The sequence below is a fragment of the Dama dama genome, chromosome 14, assembly GCF_033118175.1.
Source record: "Dama dama isolate Ldn47 chromosome 14, ASM3311817v1, whole genome shotgun sequence".
NCBI lineage: Eukaryota > Metazoa > Chordata > Mammalia > Artiodactyla > Cervidae > Dama > Dama dama.
The window spans coordinates 43,985,527-43,999,534 of record NC_083694.1 but is presented as its reverse complement, the minus strand read 5'-3'; the positions used below and the strand labels follow the sequence as shown (position 1 = coordinate 43,999,534).

Here is a 14,008-nt window from a genome sequence, read left to right as displayed (position 1 = left end):
GCATGTACGCACATTCGTGAACACACATGAATGCACACTCGGGCAGAAGCCAGGCACGTGTGTCCACACATGCGGACCACGCCCTAGCTTAGGTGTGATGCCAGATTCAGGCCACCAGGTGGTAGCCTGCAGAGCTGACGGGCACCCTGCAAAGCTGGGGTGTGGCCGTCCATACTCCTGCCACCTGCCCTGCCAGATCTGTCCTGAGGAGCCACCCCTCTGCCCTCCAGGTGGCTCTGCCCTGTAAGCCCATCCTAGAGCCCAGACCCTCTGCCAGCGCCCCTCCCACCTGAGCACAGTGCAGGGCTGCGGGTGGGCAGGGCCAGGGTGATGGTGGACCTGCAGTGGAGCCATGCATGCCAAGTTCCACTGGAGCCAGCCTCCCCCGGTGGCAGGTCATTTCCAGGCAGAAGAGGGGTCTCCAGCTGGGGGTCAGCCTTTCTGAAAACTCCCCAACCCATCTTTCCCTCCCTCTCAGGGGCTCCCAGCCCAAGAGCAGCAGACATACAGAGCTACATGGACATGCTGAGCCCAGAGCCGGACCTGCCCCATGGCAAGGTGGAGAAAACCAAAGCACCACCGCCACCACCCGGCTTCCCTCCACCACCCCCACCCCCAGGCACCCAGCTGCCCCCACCCCCACCAGGCTTCCCAGCTCCCAAGCCCCCTGAAGGGCTAAAAGCTGCTGACATCTACCTGCAGACGAAGAACAAACTCCGACACGTGGAGACTGAGGCCTTCAAGAAGGAGGTAGTGAAATCCTACCCCCACACAGCCTGCCTCCCTCCAGATCTGGGAGGGGGCTGATGGGGGACGGTGGAGGCCAACAGCTAGCCCGGCTCGTGGGTACAGGGCAAGGGATGGGGGGTCCCTGGTCCAGTGGCCTGTTCAGGAGTCAAAACTTCTGCTCAGTTCCATGGCGACCCAGGGCTGGATGCTGGAGACAGGGAGACAAGGAAGACACAGCTACCACCCTTTGGGGAGATGGGGAGCAGGAGAGGCATGAAGGAACGTATACCCTGATAGCCATGCCTCTCAGGAGCTGGATCCTCACCCCATCTTGCCCAGAGGAGCAGGGTGCTCATGGAGATGGCAGAGAATACGTGTAAACTGCCTCCCCTCAGACCTACATGTACCCAGCTCTGGGCACAGAGGGAGAATGGCTCCCAAGGGAGTGTCTTCCAGGTGGGAGATGCAGGCAGTAGTGAAGGTGAGGGTTGGAGGAGAGTGGAAGGGAGCACCAGAAGGGAGCACCAGCAGGGCTCAGCACTCTCAGTAGTGGGGGCTGGAGGCAGGGGGTAATGTGGAGGATGGCTCCCCAGTTTGAGGCTTCAGCTCCCAGGTGAATAGACAAGCCGGTCCTAAGATGGGGTCTCTCCCTGGGGAGAAGCAAGCTAGTGAGAAGGGGCTGAGTTCAGGGGGGGCGCTCTGAGTGTGAGGGACCCATGATGCAGAGCTTATAGGATCCTGGCCGAGGCTTTGGAGCAGGGGAAGGGACAGAGGGCTGGCATGGACAGCTCAGAGTCCTGGGCGGCTCGGAGGCTGGGAAGGAGGAGCCCTGGAGTTCTGGCCAAGAGGAGAAAACCAGGCTGGTCTGAGAGGGGAGGGCCCCTGAGACCCCAGGTGACTGAGTCTGGGGTAAAGAATAGAGCCCCTCTAAGGTCCTGTGGGAGCCTTAACCTTGTAGTTCTCTCTCAAGCCCAAGGCAAGCTCTCCAGAGCCAAGCTCAGTAACCAATTCCCACAGGTGACCCAGGTCACACGACCACCGGGTGGGGGAAGGGAAGGATACAGTCCCTGCAAGGCCACCCGCCAACCCGCTTCTTGCCACCTCAGACCAGGCCTTCAGTGGCTTCCCCTTTCATCTCTGGAAGGTGGAGGGGGCCCAGGAGAGGCCTGCAGGGTGCCTTGGGCCAGTAGACTTTCCCGGCCAGGCAGGTGGGCTCCGCTCTCAGCCCCCAGCCGCAGGACGGGTGGCCCGGCCCCGCTCGCTCCCCTCCGCTCCCCTCAGCTAGGACCAGGACTGCGCTGTCCCGCGCCCCTCCCGGGTGTGTGCGTGCCGGGAGGCAGGCGCTGGGTCGCTCCACAAAGGTCTCTTTGTGTGCTCCGCCCCCCCGCCGCGGCTTTTTCCCCGACGGCGGGCAGGAACCGGGTCGCGGCGTCCGCGCCTCGGGGCTGCAGGGGGCGCGTAGGGGGCAGGCCGGCCCAGAAAATGAATCCTGCGGTGTCGCGTTTCCTTGCAACGTGAGCCCTGCCGGGTGGAGCTCGGAAGGTCCGGGGCCACCGCGGGGACGCGCGGACTGAGAGTGGGGCAGGGGACAGCCCCTGCTAGGAGACTTGGCCTTTGGCCCCTCCGCCTCTTGTCTTTCTTCCCGGGCTGGGCTTTGTGGGGGTCGGCTGCGACGGGGCGGGCCGCCCGCGCTGTCACCCGAACCCGCACTGCCGCCCCTGAAACCCGAGTCTCGGGCGCGAGTGTCGGTGTCCCTTACGCAGACCGCGATGGTTTCCAGATGCGGGAGGGGAAGAGCGGGGGCGTGACCCGGAACCCCGGGGGGCCAAACATGGGGGTGCCCACGGTGAGGTCCGAATTGTCTCTGGCGGATGGAGGCTGGGGTGCTCAGCGCGAAGCGGAGGGAGAGAGGTGCAGCGGGAACGAGACCACATCTGGCCCGCGGGGTAGGCACGGAGGCCAGGTTTGGCCCAGCAGCTGGCGACCCCCCTCCCCCGTGGCATTCCCGACTGTTTGGGGGGTTTGGCCGAGTATTGGCAGGCTCTGGGTGATGTCAGGCCGACAGAGCTCTTCGGCGCTCGAGGGTGCGGTCGGGCGGGCGGGCTGGGCTGTAACCTGAGCAGAGGGATCAGGTAGCGCAGGTGTCGGGTCGATGCCGCCCCCACAGCCAGGTGCGCAGCGGGGGGCCACCGGAACAGTCGCAGGTAGGAGCAGACGCGGCCCCGGGCCGGCCCGCCGAGGGCCCTGGGCAAACAGGAGCGCAGCAGGACGCGGGCTCTCGAGTGGGCTTCCTCGGCGTGGGACCCCCGCAAGAAAGGCGCGCGGGGGACCATCTGGGGGCCGCTGTGCGGCTCAGGCCCTGGCGCTGCCGAGGCCGGGAGCTACCCCTGCTTCGGCCCCCTCCCCCGCCCCCGGCGTTCGGGCTGGGTCACCCCGTCCCCGGGCCCGCCCCTTCTAGCCTCCGTAGGGGCTCCTGCGCCCCTTGGCCGGCGCCCAGAACCCCTCCCTGTGCGGCCAACCGGGCCTGCCCTTTCACCGAGGCTCCGGGTACCTTCGCCCCAATCCTCGCTCTGAGAACAGAAGGGTCGGGGACCGTGAGCCCCCGGAAGGTGAAGCGCTGGGAGGCGTAAGGGACGAGTGCCCAGGGCTCACTCCGCCCGCTGTCTTCCCGCAGCCCAGCTCCCGCGACGGCCGCAACGGGCTGCGGAGGCAGGACTCCGGCCGCAAGCCCCGCGCCTTCAGCAAGCAGCCCAGCACGGGGGACTACTACCGCCAGCTGGGCCGCCACCCCGGGGAGCCGCTGGTCGCACGCCCGGGCATGGCGCACAGCGAGGAGGTGCGTGCCCGCCAGCCCGCGCCCGCCGGCCGCCCGGGACCCGGCCGTGCCGCCCGCGTCTCACTCGCTGGCCCCTCGGCTCCCCCGCAGGCGGCGCTGCTCCCGGGAAACCACGTGCACAACGGCTGTGGCGCGGACCCCAAGGCATCCAGGGAGCTGCCCCCGCCGCCCCCGCCGCCGCCCCTGCCGGAGGCCCTGAGCTCACCGCCGCCTGCTCCGCCTCTGCCCTTCGAGGGCTCGGGCCCCGGCTGCGGGCAGCGTCGTTCCTCTTCCTCCACTGGCAGTGAGTAGGGGCTGGTTGAGGGGTGGAGGGCGGCGCTGGCCCTGAACCGGGAGGGAAACCTAGACCACCCCCTCCCCCAGCTGCCACTATTCTGGTGCTTCCTCTTTACCTACTTGATCTTTCTGCAGCCCCTACCCCAATGAGGACTTGACCCTAAGGGAAGGCTCGGAGTTGCTTCAGCTCTTGTCAGAGCAGGACTGTGCTGTGTGATCTGGGGCAAGTCCCCTGCCCTCTTTGGTCCTGCCCGCTGCCTCTGGCCCAGTAGGGAAGGCCTCCCAGCTCTGGTGGCAGGCTGGTGCTAGAGGGAAGCTCAGAGAAGTAGAATTAGCTTCAAGGAGGCAGTGTTGCTGGGCAGACTTCTTCCTGCCCCATATTTCTCCGGGGTGACTCTTCCACTCCTGGCCGCTTTCTCTTGTTCTCCTGAGCTAGCCATTATACATTCCCAGGCTTAGCTATGGGGAGGGGGGGGGGCAGCTGTCCATCATACCCTGCCCTCCCCCTCCTGGTGACACCCCCGAGCATCATCCTTTTTAAAGAGCTAGACCAATGACCAGGATTCCCGGGCTTCTTTTCTGAAATGTGGGGCCACCTGCATGTCAGGGCCCCCAGCAGGCCCAGGAGGTAGTATCTGGGTGCTGATGCTTCCATTCCAGCCTCAGTGGGTGGCAGAGATGCCTTCCTCACCCAGCCACTCGGTGCCAGGATCGTGGTTAAAACCACCATCCAAAGCTTCATCTCCCTGACTAGGGCATGAGAGGCTGCAGTAGGATTCCAGGTAGGGCCAGCCTGGGCTCCCTGGGTACCTATGGAGCCAAGCCCCTGCAGACTGGAGCCATGGTAGCATGTTCACCATCAGTTGCGCCTCCAGCTTTGGGGTCAGTGTCTTCCCTTGGCAGTGTGGAGCAAGGCTGAAGCTAGGAACAGAAGAAAAATGGACTCTGGGCTTCTCCAGACACCCCTTCGCAGCAGAGCCTGGGCTGGGTGCCCTATCCCAACCAATGCCAAGATTGAGGCCCTGGCGAGGGGGCCCAGGGCCCATGGCAGCCCAGCCCAGCTCTCAGAGCACAACAAAGCTGAGAACTGAGCAGACCACCCTTGTGGAGCCCCAGCGCAGCCTGAGCCAGGGACAGATGGACCACAAAGTTCCTCCTCTCCCCGGCCTCGCTGGGTATCTCCCTCCCTCCCCTCCTCCCGCTTTCCCTGCTGTTCTGGCCTCACCCCAGCCCCCTCCCTCCCCTAACTTCTCTGTCGCTTCTCTCCTCTCCGTCCCTAGAAGTGAGAGTCCTGAGACACAGGAAGAGTGAGTAGCTGCGTGCGCGGCTCCCGGCTGAGGCGCGGGGGCGGGGCTCAGGGCAGGCTCAGGATAAGTCAGGCTGGAGGGGCTGGGGGCTCGAGGAAAGGACAGGAGGAGGGGCCGGCAGGTGAGGGGTGTCGGACGCCACCGGCTGGACCGCCGCTACTCCCACCTGCGCGTGCGCATTCTGTGCGCGGCTGAAGGTGTAACCTAAAGAAATGAGCCGGCAGCCGGCGCCCATCAGCACTTTTTGTCTTTTTTCCCCCTCCCACTATTGTGCTCGGTGATCCCCAACCCCGGGGACCTGGAAGCTGTTGGTCCCCCTTTTTTTACCCCTCACCGAGTCCTGACCCCTCCTCCGGCTCGAAAGACAACCCTCTTCAAACGGCCTCGTCGGAAAATGCAAACTCCGCTCCACGTATTTGCATGTCATCCGCTTGGCCCTTCTTCCTAAGTGCCCCCACCCCATAGCCTTAGTTAGGGCTCGGCTCTCCTGGGGCCGCCAGAAGTGAGCTGCGCTTTGCCATAACTGTGCTCCGGGCTTGCAACCAGTGTGTCTGCGCGGATGTCTGTCTGTGGGCGTGGGGGTGGGGTGGGAGGGGGCCGACCAGGTTGTGGGATCCAGGGTCCAGTGTCTAGAGCCAGGGAAGCCCCAGGTGACTCAGTCCAAGGGTCACTAGGCTTTGCTGATGCAGAGAGGGTCAGAGGGGAGACTCCACCCTGGTCGGGCTGCGCCAGGGAACCTGGGACAAAGGTCAGGTGGCTGGCCACAGGTAGTGTTTGGAGCTGGGCAGTCAGTACGCTGGGCGGAGACATTCACTAGAGTTGCCAGGGCAGGCCCAGGAGCTATCATGAACTCCCAGGGGCCTCCAGGTGGGGGCCCCACACCCCGTGAGTAGGGCCGGGAGGATGGTGGGGCCGCACTGGCTGCCAGCCGAGGAGGACCCGCCTCTGGGGTCCCCGAGAGCTGCCGGGGTGGAGGGGCAGGACCTGGAGAGCTGCCCTCTGAGCCCAAGGGAAGGCCGGGCCCGCCCTGACTTGGGGAGGCGGCAGCAGAGGGCAGGTGGGGGGCGGTGGGGCTGCGGGCCCCACACCGGGCCAGCGTCTCCTCTCCTGCCTCCGCGCAGGCACCAAGTCTTTCAACATGATGTCCCCGACGGGCGACAATTCGGAGCTGCTGGCTGAGATCAAGGCAGGCAAGAGTCTGAAGCCCACGCCGCAGAGCAAGGGGCTGACCACGGTGTTCTCTGGAAGTGGGCAGCCGGCCTCCCAGGTAGGAGACGCGACAGGCGGCCCCGCCCCGGTTCCCCTCGCTCCCGTTTGCCCAGCACTCAGCCCCGCCGCTTCTCCCCGTAGCTGGAATCGCCGCTGCTGCTGGCGTCGCCGGCACCGTCACGGGCCCGGAGCCCCACCCCGCCGGCCGTGGGGTCCCAGCCATTGCTCAATGGCAGCGTGGCGCCGGCGCCGCCCGCCACCCCTGCGCCGGGCGTGCAGCTGGACGTGGAGGGGCTCATCCCCACGTACGACGAGCAGGGACGGCCCATCCCCGAGTGGAAGCGCCAGGTGATGGTGCGCAAGCTGCAGCTGAAGATGCAGGAGGAGGAGGAGCAGAGGCGGAAGGTGGGTGGGGAAGGGCTTCCCAGAGCGCCCTGGGGTCTGCACCTAGGCCCGTCGCCTCTCCCCCACACCATCCCCCAATCTACTCCGGGCCCTTTCAGCCTCAGACGGCTCCCAAGACCTTTGGGGAAAAGCAAGGTTGGACCACCACCCCTCTCCTGGGACTGTTCCCAGTCTCCACCGCCAGCACTACCCCCACCTCCTCCCAACTGCCTGTCCCTTGATGAGAAGGCAATGTTTATCAAGCTCTAAAGTGCCCTCAAATCGCTTGTGATCTTGTTAGCATGACTATTGTGGTTCAGGTCCTCTGGGTGGGGCTGGGCTTCTTCACTTCCAACAAGCTCTCAGGTGAGGCTGACTCATCCTAAGGACGGCAGGAGGCTTTTGGTCGTATTCAGACTGCCCTGGGCCCCTTTCCTGAACTGCCTCATCCAGCTTCAGGCTTCTCATCTGTCACCATCACTGGCTGGCAGGATAGTTTGCCCTTCATCTGCTGAACAAACATCCCCTGGGCGTGGTCTTGTTTATCGCACACTGTTGTATCCACCGGGGATTCACAGTGAATATGTCAGGGCCTGCTCTTAAGGTGGCTGTGGCGGTGGGGGGGGGGGGGTGTCAACCAATAAGCAAACACAGCACCTTAGTAGCGTGATAAATGCCCCCAGGGAGACAAAACAGGTCAAATGAGGAGGTGCTCTACTGGGGAGGGCAGAAGACTGGGGCAGCCTGAGATCCACCATCCTATTAATACTTGGGTTTGGGGTGGACTTGCTGCTGCTACTGCTGCTAAGTCACTTCAGTCGTGTCCGACTCTGTGTGACCCCATCCCTGGGATTCTCCAGGCAAGAACACTGGAGTGGGTTGCCATTTCCTTCTCCAATGCATAAAAATGAAAAGTGAAAGTGAAGTCAGTCATGTCTGACTCTTCTTGACCCCATGGACTGCAGCCTACCAGGCTCCTCCGTCCATGGGATTTTCCAGGCAAGAGTACTGGAGTGGGGTGCCATTGCCTTCTCCGAGGAAAGGAGGAACTGATGTCTAAGGTAGACGTGGAAGATTAGGAAGAAGGGGACAAAGAAAAGAGTGGGGCAAAGAGCAAGCAGGAAAGACAAGGGAGGTCTGGGAATCAGAGCCGGTGTGCTGGCTCCAGCACAGTACTACCCAAGGGGCGGAGCTGGAGATGTCAGTCCTGGTCAGGTCACCGAGGCCTGGCTTTGAAGGAAATGGACTTTCTCCTAGAGCAGTGGGGAGCCTGGGAGTGGGATTGAGTGGCCAAGTGGCATCATCATTTTTTTTTTTAATTTCTATTCAATAAGTATCTATTGAGTACCAAGTGAAAGCTAAGTAGTGGAGTACACATGTACATGTCACAGTATCTGCCTTTAAAGCACTCACCTTCTGGCAAGGGAAGCAGGTATATAGAATTCAGGGAAATAAACTTAACAATAGAAACCAGCCCAAACATAAATTTATGTATAGATGCTTCTTTCAAAGTTGCAGCATCGTCATATTTGTATGTGGGAAACATGGTCCTAAGTGGGATGGGACTAGCCAGGATGGATTGGGACACCTGTGAGGTGATGGCAGCCCCTCCCCCCACCCTGCTGGAAAAGTGTAGAATGAGGAACAGATGAGACTCTAAGGAAGTGCCTGGATAGCCTAGCTCTATCAATTGTGTTATTCTAGGAGTCAGAGTGGGTGGGAATAGGAGTGGAAGCCACAGGCTTTTTAGCAGTCTCTCATTCAGCATTAAAACCGATGGCCTAGACAGGGAGGGCTTGGCTGCAGCGGGACTTTGATTAGGAGGGTCATCTGTGTGGAGTGAGGAGCGGCCTCGCTGGGATCTGGCCTCAAATCGCAGACCTTGGATGGGGAGGGAGAGGACTGCCGTGTGTCGCAGCTTCAACGCCTTTTGCATGTTCCTTCGGTGGTGTAATGAGCGACCAAACCAGGTGTGGAGACCCCATCCGCCGGCCCTGCCTCTGCAACAGCGCCCAACGCCCGGCTGTGTGTCTCTGCCAGCGACCAAAGCGGACACTGCCCAGCGCCTGGAGCGGCGGCCTGGGCCGAAGCCTCGTTCCAGCGTAATCGCCCGCCGGCCAGGCGCGGCCCGTCCCTGCAAACGCAGCCCCGCGGAGCCATTACACCACCCAGGACATGCAAATGGCGCCTCCCAGCGACCGTCGCGGGAGCCGGGCCAGAGGGAGACGCGCCCCCCTCCCCTCTCTTGTCTTCCCCGCCTTAGCTGACGGCCGCCAGCTCGTGCTGCTACCCCCGCGAGGGCTGGAGGTACTCCCGCGAGCACAACGCCATCCTCGGGCCCTTCGGGGAACTCATGACCGAGGCCGACATCATTCGCATCGAACAGCAAATTGAGAACCTGCAGGTGCTGCACAAGGCGCAGAAGCTGGAGGCGCGCCTGGAGCAGCTGGAGCTGGAGCTGGAGCAGCTGCTGCCCATCTCGGCCGCCCTGTCGGCGCCGCGCTTCACCGTCGACCCGCGCCGCATGCACGGCCGCGCCGCCAGCCTGCCCGCCTGGTGCAGCAAGATCTCCGTGCTGCTCAAGAGCATGGCCTCGCTGCTGGCCGCGCTGGGCGGCCGGCCGGCGCACCCGGCCGAGCTCCTGGCTGCCGACACGGGCCAGCCGCTGCCGCCGCTCACTGACGCCCCCTGGCGGCCGGGCCCGCTCTGCCTGGGCCGCTCGCATTCGCTCAGCTGGTGCCGCGAGGCGGTGGCGCGAGAGATCCTCGAGTGCGGCGTATCTGTGCGGCACCTCCGCGCCACGTACGAGCGACGCGCCCAGGGCTTGGAGCCCCCGCGCGGCCCGCGCCGGAAGCTCTCGCTGCCTGCCAGCGCGCCGGACCGCGAGCCCATCCTTGAGGAGGACTACGTGGCGGCCAGCTCCAGCGAGCCGAGCACCGCCGTTGCCGCCACCGCCAACTGCCTGCCGGCCGCGGGCGAGCCCGTGGGCGTCCTGGATGCGCCCGAGGCGCCGGGCCGCCAGGCGGCGCTGCCAGGGCCCGAGCAGCTGGCGCGCAGGCCGCCGTCCACCACCGAGCTGCGCGGCGTCCAGGACTACATTGACATGCGCAAGGAGCGCATCGTTTACCTCTTCTTGGAGCACTGGCGCAAGTGGACCTTCCGCGGCCCCGGGCACCACGCCCAGGTGCGCCTGCGCAGACTCCTGCCCCGCGTGGTGGCTGCGGGCGCCGGCGCCGACCCCGGCCCCGGCCCCGGCCCCGAGGCCGCTGCTGGCTCCCGGCCGCCGGCGGGCGATGGCCCGGACGGGCGGCTGCTGCGCCTGCTGAGGCAGCGGCAGGTGGTGGGCAAGCTGCTGGGCCACTGGCGGAGCCTGCTGCGGCAGGTGCCGGCGCGCCAGCCCCGCGGCCGGGCCCTGGCGCACGGCCTGTACTGGCCCGAGCACTTCCTGCCGCCCCTCGACGGCGGCGCGCCCCGGCGCTACGACAGCCTCACGCTGGACCTCTTCATGCTCGGCTACTTCCAGCTGCTCGAAATGGGCCTGAGCCGTGAGGAGCGCAAGTTCCGCCACCTGCTGTGCTACGAGATGTTCGACCGGCTGGGCAGCCACCCGTGGGAGCTCATCCGTCTCTTCCACCGCGTGGTGATCGAGGAGGTGGAGGCCGGCCGGCGCAGCTGGAGCGACGGCTTCGAGGACCTCAGACGCCGGTTCTTCGAAGACAGCCCGGAGGCTGAACCGGCCCGGGGAGAAGAGGCGGAGAAGGAGCAAAAGGAAGGGATAGCTAAGGATGAGAGGGAACCGATGGAGGAGGCCAGCACAGTTCGGGCAGGGAATTGGCCAGAGGGGCAGCCCGAGGCGCCGGCCCCTGCGCGGCTGCCCACGCCTTCACCCCCGCCCGCGCCTCCCCAGACGTCGGTCCCTCCTAGTTCCGAAGACCCTCTGGAGCTGGTGTCTGAGATGGGCGAGTTCAGCAATGAGGACATCTGCCGGTACATCGACCGGAGCTTCTCATTCTGGAAGGAGAAGGAGGCAGAGCTCTTTGATATCTGAGACACAGAATCCAGAATTTACCCTCAAGTGTCTTAACCTGGGCCTGGATGCCTGTCTGATCCCCTCTAGAGGTCGGAAAAGGCAGGAAGAAACCAGGACAGGATGAGTGGCCTTGGAAAAGCCAGAGTGTCCAGGACCAGGCTGTCTCAGCCTTTAGTGGCCGACTGTGGGGTGTTGGCAGGAATCCGCAGGGCAGAGCACAGGGTCAACCAGGTGTCCCCCTCTGACTCTGCAGCAATGCCTGGCTCCATGTGGAGCCAGGTGGAAACAGCAGCCCCTGTGAGTGGGGGACTGTGGGTCCCCCTTGGGGCTCTGTGGCTTTCATTTTTCACTGGAGTTCAGAGCGACCTCTTTGGCTGAGGTCAGGGGAGCCACATGTGCAGTGTTCATTTGACGTGTCCAGACTCTTTCTCCTCTGTAACATGCAAGTAATAAAACTCTTTGCTGTAAGCTGCCTGTGTTGGATCCTCCCCGCACGGTGTCATTGCAGCCGCACAATTGTGGAGCTGGTGTCTCCCCCCTTTCAGAATAGGATAGGCATGGGCCAGAAGTTCCTTCTCAGTGGCACCAGGGACCAGTCTGAGCCTCTCTGAGCTGGCAGGAACTATGGAGGCCCAAGTATGAGTCTGCCCAGAGATTCTGGGTCATGGGCCTGGAGCCATCTATCCACTCAACCCTGTGGGGAATCTCCTCTGCTGCTCTTCTTCTGCACTCAGCTCTTGACTCTCTGGTGCCCCCTCTAGGACACAGGGGCCTGAGTCTTCATCCATTTGCCCTACAGAAGGGTCTCTTCGTGCAACCTGGTGTCCCTGACTCAGAGAGGTCCCCTGGGTGGGGGTGCTGGCCCCATCTCCCAGCCCATGCTGTGCTGTGTTGCAGGAGGAGCAGGAGGAGGCCTGGCTGGCCAGCATGCCTGCCTGGAGGCGGGACATCCTGCGGAAGAAGCTAGAAGATGAGAGGTGAGCTCTGGAAGACGCGGGGCTCAGCAAGGTGTCTTGATTGTGTCCCTGAGGTGGTGGCACCAACCAACGCTCTCTCTTTTTTCTTCCAGGGAGCAGAAGCGGTGAGTGTGGGGCTGGGCCCAACCTGTGTCCCTTACCCCCACCCAGTCCCAGTCCTTTCGCCTCTTCATCTAGGCCCATCGTGAGCATTTCCCCTTGTCACTCAGCCCTGTTTGCACAGCATCTTTGCTCCCAATAATGCCACCAGACATTAGTAACTTATCCACTGCCCCCAAAAGTCTAGCTCTTATGCTGTAATAACCTGTACCCCCAATTACCCAGCTCTCTCCCATTAACCTAGCCTCTCTGCCCTGCAGTTAATCCAGCCTCGGTATCAATAATCTAGAGCATCTGTCCCTCAATTTTTTTTAAACAAAATGTATGTCCCTCAATTCTTCAGTTTTTACCCCTAGTAATCTAACCAAGTGCTGTCTGATAGAGGTATCATTTGAGCCACAAATTTTCTAGCAGCCACAGTGAAAAAAATAAAAAGATATGAGTGAACTTAATAGTATATTTTATGTAACCCAGTGATAGTAATTATAAAAATTGAGATGTCTTACACTCTTTTTTAAAACTAAGTCTGTGAGATACAATGAACATTTTGAGCCTACAGGGCATCTCAGTCCCAACATTTCAAATGCTCAACAGCCACACGTGCCTAGTCTTAACCGGAACAAAGATGCTGATGATGATTAGCTTCATCACCAGCACAGATCTAGCCATATTCTAATAACCTGTCCCCAGTTACCCAGCACCTATCTCCCAGAAATGTGGTCCTTCTGCTGCCCAGCAGCCCTACCCCAGTCCCAGGAACTCAGGTTCTAGCCCCAATAACTTCATGCCCTTTCCCCACACCACCCCCTCCTCATCCTGTCACACTGTGTCTCAGCACTTGTTTCCAGTAACACCCGGTCAGCAATAACCCAGCCACAGTCTCTCACTCACCCAACTCCTATGTGTTCCACCCCCACCCCCGTGACCCCAGTCTGCCGCTAGTCAAGCCCATCTGTCCCCAGCAATCCTACCCACATCCCTCCTAACCCAACCCCTGTCCCCAATCCCCTTCTGCCCCTACAACCCATGAAACGAGCGCCTCTGTCCTCAGCAACCCAGCCCGTGCCCTTAGTAACCCACTCCTTGCCACCGCTGACCCCGCGTGGGGCCTGGCCCACCCTCTCACCCTTGCCCGGGGTTCTGCCCCCACCCCATGCCTAGGAAAGAGGAGGAGAGACAGAAGCAAGAGGAGATACAGCGGGAGAAAGAGCAGTCGGAGAAGCTGCGGACGCTGGGCTACGACGAGAGCAAGCTGGCGCCCTGGCAGCGACAGATCATTTTGAAGAAGGGGGACATCGCTAAGTACTAGACGCAGCCTCGCGAGCTCGGGGGTGCCCCCAGACCCGCCCCGGCCTACCGGGCCTGGGCGGAAGGGCTGGGAGCCGCGGCGCCCTCCCCTCCCGCGCTGAAACCCTTCCTTGACCCCGACCCCGACCCCGCCTCCGCATCCTCAATCCCGGGCGACGCTGGAGCGCGCCAGCCGCCTCCGCCGCCGCCGCTCAGAAAAAGTGCCCAAGCTGTTGACGCAAAAAAGATGCTGCTTATTTGCATGCCTACTTACATATATTTGCATATTCGTTGAATGTCAAAGTGTGCAGAGCTCTTCCCGAGCTCCGTGGGTGATGACTTTGTTTTCCTGCGGGGAGCGCGCCCGGCTGCCGCCCCCTCCCCCGCACCCCGGAACCCACGTCGCTGGCGCATCCTGGGCGGAGGCAGGGCCCGCGCTCGGGGAAGGGGTTTTCCCCCCTCCCTGACCCAGATCGGCGCCCGGCCCAGCCCCGGCCGCATTTCCCATCCCCGCCGAGGGTTTCCTCTCAGTCATGTTTACCAGAAACGATAAAAACTGCAAACTGCCCGTCGTAGGAACGGAGTTGCCTCTCCGGGCGCCCCACCACCCTCAAGTCTGCGCGCCGTCCCCAGCCAGGCCCCGCACCTCCCCGGACCCTTTCACTGCCCTGGTGGAGTGAGCGGAGGACAAGGGACCCTAAAGCTATGTCTCCCAACTGCTGCCTCCCCGATCCCCGCCATCTCGCACCCCCATTAAAGCTCTCTCAGCCGCCCGGGGCCCATGCTCACTCTCACTCGCCGACACCGCGACTTCCTCTCCTCGGGGTAACTGGGCCACGGCTGAGCGGGAGGGGCAGGCTTGGGATGAGGGTCA

The 14,008-nt window shown here is 62.8% G+C and overlaps 1 protein-coding gene across 3 annotated transcripts in view; it reads left to right on the top strand.

Annotated features, from left to right (window-relative positions):
- The window catches only part of ESPN (espin), a 33,685-nt gene extending 19,737 nt beyond the window's left edge, over positions 1-13,948 (top strand). The window contains exons 7-15 of one of the 3 annotated variants that reach the window (XM_061160509.1): positions 479-750; positions 3,404-3,565; positions 3,656-3,848; positions 5,122-5,148; positions 6,270-6,415; positions 6,499-6,762; positions 11,669-11,748; positions 11,841-11,852; positions 13,009-13,948. In XM_061160509.1, the coding sequence (XP_061016492.1) occupies positions 479-750; positions 3,404-3,565; positions 3,656-3,848; positions 5,122-5,148; positions 6,270-6,415; positions 6,499-6,762; positions 11,669-11,748; positions 11,841-11,852; positions 13,009-13,156 (1,304 nt within the window). In that variant the 3' untranslated portion in view covers positions 13,157-13,948. Of the gene's footprint in view, positions 1-478; positions 751-3,403; positions 3,849-5,121; positions 5,149-6,269; positions 6,416-6,498; positions 6,763-11,668; positions 11,749-11,840; positions 11,853-13,008 lie in introns of all 3 variants that reach the window. The other 2 variants (XM_061160510.1, XM_061160508.1) reach the window with 2 other exon arrangements.
- Positions 13,949-14,008: the final 60 nt, after the last annotated feature.